This window comes from Lactuca virosa, chromosome 5 (genome assembly GCF_052849685.1).
Source record: "Lactuca virosa cultivar CGN04683 chromosome 5, Lactuca_virosa_CGN04683_v6, whole genome shotgun sequence".
Taxonomy (NCBI): domain Eukaryota; kingdom Viridiplantae; phylum Streptophyta; class Magnoliopsida; order Asterales; family Asteraceae; genus Lactuca; species Lactuca virosa.
The window spans coordinates 29,303,128-29,308,261 of NC_136430.1; the positions used below are offsets into that span (position 1 = coordinate 29,303,128).

The 5,134-nt window shown below is 33.9% G+C and overlaps 1 protein-coding gene across 1 annotated transcript; it reads right to left on the minus strand.

Moving 5' to 3' along the window:
* Positions 1-735: 735 nt before the first annotated feature.
* Positions 736-4,441, minus strand: LOC145116301 (P-loop containing nucleoside triphosphate hydrolases superfamily protein). Its single transcript, XM_079052650.1, has 12 exons — positions 3,959-4,441; positions 3,558-3,643; positions 3,421-3,430; positions 3,194-3,256; positions 2,966-3,079; positions 2,786-2,847; positions 2,615-2,669; positions 2,221-2,422; positions 2,026-2,132; positions 1,880-1,935; positions 1,667-1,759; positions 736-992 (listed from the first exon to the last, which is right to left on the minus strand). Exons 1-12 carry the CDS (start codon positions 4,320-4,322, stop codon positions 885-887), a joined length of 1,320 nt encoding a protein of 439 aa, XP_078908776.1. The 5' UTR covers positions 4,323-4,441; the 3' UTR covers positions 736-884.
* Positions 4,442-5,134: the final 693 nt, after the last annotated feature.

Below are 5,134 nucleotides of genomic sequence, written 5' to 3' on the forward strand. Positions count from 1 at the left end.
TTTGTAATTATTTGGATACAATTTGCTTAAATCATAGAAATCAAAATCAAACTCAGAAGGTCCCTACAGTTTATTTTGTTGCACGCTTGGTCCCTGTCTTACCTAAAAAGACTATTTTGCTCTTGTTTTTTTAATTTATTTAAATAAAATGGGATAGGTAAGGTAAGGTGAGGTGAGGTGAGGTGGAAGTGGAGTTGGAGGTGTGTTTATTTAAATAAATTAAAAAATCAATGGCAAAATAGTCTTTTTAGGTAAGACATGGACCAAGCGCACTACAAAAACAAACAATAGGGACCAAACGTGCAAATTACCCCAAACCATAAGGACCATTCGTGTAATTTACTCTTACAAAACTTGTTCCAGTTTTTATGCTACACTTTTTACTTAACTTAATTAAAAATATAGTCGATTAATTAAATTTAAATCTGTAAATGAATCATTCTACACACATTTAATCTATGTTATTTAGCTCTAAAATACTACAAAGTTGCTTCGCAATTATGTGAAAGTGAATGCCGTATGGTAGTATGGGAAGGTGCTAGTGGGCTACAAGTCACGGTTACCTAATACCTAGTCCTATGCCCATTCATATGTCTAGTTGAAGCTTTTACGAGGTTCCGCGATTCTCATGTTTCTTTAATATTTTTCCTTTGTAGATTCATCAGATTTTCTTTAAAATCTTACCTTGATTTTAAATGGCTTTTTTTTTCTTTTATCTTTTAAACCCAAACAATGTGTCATTAGGTTTATATTTTTCAAATTAAAAAATATGTATGTTATTATACACTCAGAGTATACGTTGATCAAAAATACAAAAGCAACGAGCTTTCCGTTGGTAATGATGGTTTAAGAATGAAGAACCAAATAGCTTCTTATAGTTATTGTTAGTCTTCCATATTCTTCATGTATTCCTTTGAGAGTTTACTTTCCATTATCAGCTGTTGTTCTTTAATCAACGAATACCCCGACTCAAGTAGACCTTCCACCGTTTGCTGATCAATCAAATCAAATATATTACTTTTACACGCTTTACATCCAAACTTTGGAGCATATCAGACAACTAATACAATGTGGCATGGAAGGCACCTTTCAAGGCTATTTTCAATGATGAAGATAAGAAGGGCATTAGCGTCTTTGTGCCATCTTTTTGAATCAGTAAAAAAATTGCAATTTTTGTCTCATTAATATTAGTCTTAGAGTTGTTTCTTCCTTTGTCTCGTTAACTTCCTTATGGATAAAACTGACTGATGTTTGTCCCGATAAAGTGTTGCTTTCTTTTCTAGACCGTTTGAATGTGACTAAATGGTCATTTTACGCTTACATTCCAACAAAGAATTTTCACAATACTCAATCAATTTTGTTAAAAAAGGTTGGTGTCTTAATATATTAAGTCCGTTTTTTGGCTTAACCCATTAAGTCATTATGTCCATATTAAAGTCAAAAAGTAACAACCCCCCATCCACATCCTGTCTCAGTCCAGTGCATACCAAAAGCAGTACAAGTGTCTTGTCTTGTCTAAGAAAAAGCGGCCTCAAGAATTGGATTCGTTCTATTAAATTCTAGTATGGAGACCAGCATAATTAAATCATATTCGTTATGAAATATATATAGCATGAAATAAACCAATGGAATCAGGAAACAAGATTATAAAACTTTTTAAATATACCTTTGGGGGCACAAACACGGGGAGATTTTCCTTCTTTTTTCGTTTGAGGAGTATACTTCCGACACTCTCAGGACCACCAATTTCGTTAACCCACTAAAAAATAAAAAAATAATAAAAAATTATTGTGATTAAGTTGTAAGCTACAAAATGGTGCTTCTTTTTTACTCGATGCAAAAAGAACAACTTAACAGAGAAAGCACACACAGTAACTACCTTCAAGATCGAGTTGTCATAAGTGCGCGACCTAAGTGCTCCATAGAAGTCCAAGGCTAGCAGTAAATAAAAACACATACATCAACATGTCATGATTTTAAAGATATAAAATGATTGTATAAAATATTGTGAAATAATATGCATACCTTGATTAGGAAAGGTTTTCACTATGCTTATAACATCGTTCTTTGACAACCCATCTTTCTCATACATTCTGTTAACAATATTTATGATATCGTCGATGTTAGGCTGCCTGTTCCACAGTTTTAAGAAATTAAACTCGTGAATAATTAATTAATTTATATAAAGTCGCATGAAAAATATAAAATTTTGAGGTGCACCAGTAGAACTTGTCCATTCTCCCATCACGAACCAAAGGAGCATATAATGTTGAAAAATCATTTCCTGTAACAATTATAGGAATTCTGTTTGTGATATCTGATTCCCTCCAATCTTGTCCAATGCTAACTCTTGTTGGATTATCTGATAGATTCATCAATGTGCCAACTACTATTTGGTTGTTCACTGTCATTTGAGTGTTTCCTGAATAACAATTAACAAATAAAATAATGGAGTATTATTATTTTTTACATTAATGAACAACCATAGTATAATTAATTAAAGGATCTCAAATGGTGGTTGATTATTTCATGAACATATTTTAAAGTATTAAATTGAGCATAGGGCAAGTACAAGAGTGAACCATTCTTTCATCCAATCAGATTTGTAGCTCACCAAATCTACCAAGACCCGCATCAATATCATTGATCATTAAACAGCTCATTTTCCCCTGTTTTAAACAAGCCAAAAGCAATGAGAAGATAAAAATCAACCAATTAGTTTTGAAAAATTACACTTTAGACTTAACACACTAAATATGATAATAAAAGAGGTGAAACTTCTAACCTGATTTTGAACCACTTGAGATGCAGTACGATAGCGATCACGTATCAGTCTTCCTGGCTCTCCTGTAAAAGAGTCACATATATAGGATGGAAGTTTACAAGTTTTATAAATAATAGTAAAAGGTTTAAAAAAACTAAAAATATACTATGAAAATTGTAATTTGTATAAGCAACATCTTACCAGCTCTCTCTGATTCCAACTCTCCAGCAGACATGATCACAGGTAAAATTCCCATAGCCTGGAAAATAAGTTCAGTTTGAAATGTTTTTCCTTGCCCTTTTCCTCCCCAAATGCCTAATAAACAGATGCAAAGAATCACATATCAAAGCTTTCAAACACTGACACACTGTCAGCTAATACTAATATATTGCTCTTGCCTCTTAGGGTTACAAGTTTAAGGATATTTACCTAGAATCAATGGAACTTTGATATTGAGAAGATGTGCAATATAGTTCTTCACAATGTGGACAGCTGCACAAGTTTAGTTCGAAAAAGGAGATTCTGAGCTCTCGAGAATTTATGATAAAAGAAGTAATAATAACAAGATGATAATACATCCAAAATGAATAAACGTTACTACGGTTTATGGAGAGAAAAGTTCAGCGTCTTTAATAGGATGGATCATCACAACTTACCAATTTTGTCCTGTAAAATGAAATTGATGGAAGAACGTTAATCATCATGTGATGTTGCAAGTATCTGATGATGAAAATCAAAAGCGGAAACATTTTGGAGTCGTTTATTTTAGGAGATCAATACGACCAAATCATACCATGAAAAGCGGCGCGATGTAATAATCACCCTGGAGATACTCAAACGACCTGGTTACTTTTTGACGATAATCAAACACGATATCAGCTGCAGTGCAATAAAATAAAATCAATCAGCACTCTAGATATTCAATCCCGAGTTGACTGTTAATGTGGAGCAAATTAAACAATCCGCATAATGTTTTGCCCCAATTCCAATTCAAAACCATGGAGTGATCTGTGATTATCTCCAAACACAGTATATACAATAATGCAACCTCAATTACATCTTCTCAGACACTAATTGTTGTGGAAACACACTACTCTAGGCCTATGTGATAATCGATAAATCAGATACCCAATTCCTGTAAAAGAGTCACACACCAAACAGAAAAGAAGCGCATAAAATAAAATAATGACGTACAGTCCTTGCCGAGGAAACCTCCAGTGAAGAGATCGTCAATAACACCCGCCCTAGCACCGACGGCTATATTCATATTCTCAGACTCTTTACCCAGCCTGTACAAGTAATCATTGCCCTCCGAATCCTTCGCCTCCCACGACGATTGCTCCGACAATTTCTTCTTTTTACCCTCACTCTCCGCCGACGTTCCGCCATCTCCATTCGAGTCACTGGAAGTAGCGATTGAACGGACAACAAACGGCGACACTCTATGGACGGATAGAGTTCTTGGAAAGAGGGAAGAGGTTCTGCAATTGAATTTGAGGCATTTGGATAGGGTAAACGATGAGAGATCAGTGTTACTGAAGTTGCAATGGAACGCCATTGATTCACACTTCTCTCCAGCAGTGCATTCTTGTCGTGGGTGTAGAGTTCTTGACGTTATCGTTATAGAAAAGAAGTTTAGAGCATTTGGCGCCACATAAACGATGCATTGTTTGTTGGTTCTCTTGACAATAATTAAGATCGAAAAAATTACAGGAAGCTTTCTAGGTTTTATGAAAAAACCGTATGTTGAATTTTGAGTAAAATGCAAAAAACGCAGGTATTAAAAAACTCATATATTCTTTTTATTGCAAGAAAAACCGTTATTTCAGATTTATTTAAATATATATTTTTTAAAGAATTATCGGTTGTTTTATAAGATGACATTTATTTTGTTTGTTTTTGAGTTTATATGAAAACAAAATGTTGGTGATTTTATTGTCATCGGTTCATTTTATGTAATGAGATTGATACATGTTTCAAAGGGGATTATATCTTAGTTTTAATACAAAGTTGGAGGTGCGGAGTACCCATTTGTATTAATCTAGATTGATTCCGGTACGACCAAAAGAGCGATAGTTCAAATGTAATTTCGTGTAGCTATCAACTGATAACTTCCTTATCCAAATTCAGTTGAATTTTGAATTCTGAAAGATATCAGAACGTTCTCTCTAGTTATTGAAACATACCAAATTCTCTCTAGTTTTTTTAACCATCTTTTGTGCCTAGAACATGGATTGTTCATTTAAGGATTATCTTAGGTCGAATTTCTCGTAACTCAGCCATAGGGGAGAAATATCGATTCAGAAAGTGTATTACACGATCCTTGAAGAATCCAGTGATCATATTCTATTTTCTACCCTAGTTCTAACA

Excerpts from the sequence above, each read along its gene's own strand:
- LOC145116301 (XM_079052650.1), bottom strand. The coding sequence starts at position 4,322 with ATGGCGTTCCATTGCAACTTCAGTAACACTGATCTCTCATCGTTTACC. Across the intron at positions 2,133-2,220 it reads AGAATGGACAAGTTCTACTG|GCAGCCTAACATCGACGATA; the intron begins GTGCACCTCAAA and ends ACTGTGGAACAG. Across the intron at positions 993-1,666 it reads CCGTGTTTGTGCCCCCAAAG|CAAACGGTGGAAGGTCTACT; the intron begins GTATATTTAAAA and ends TTGATTGATCAG.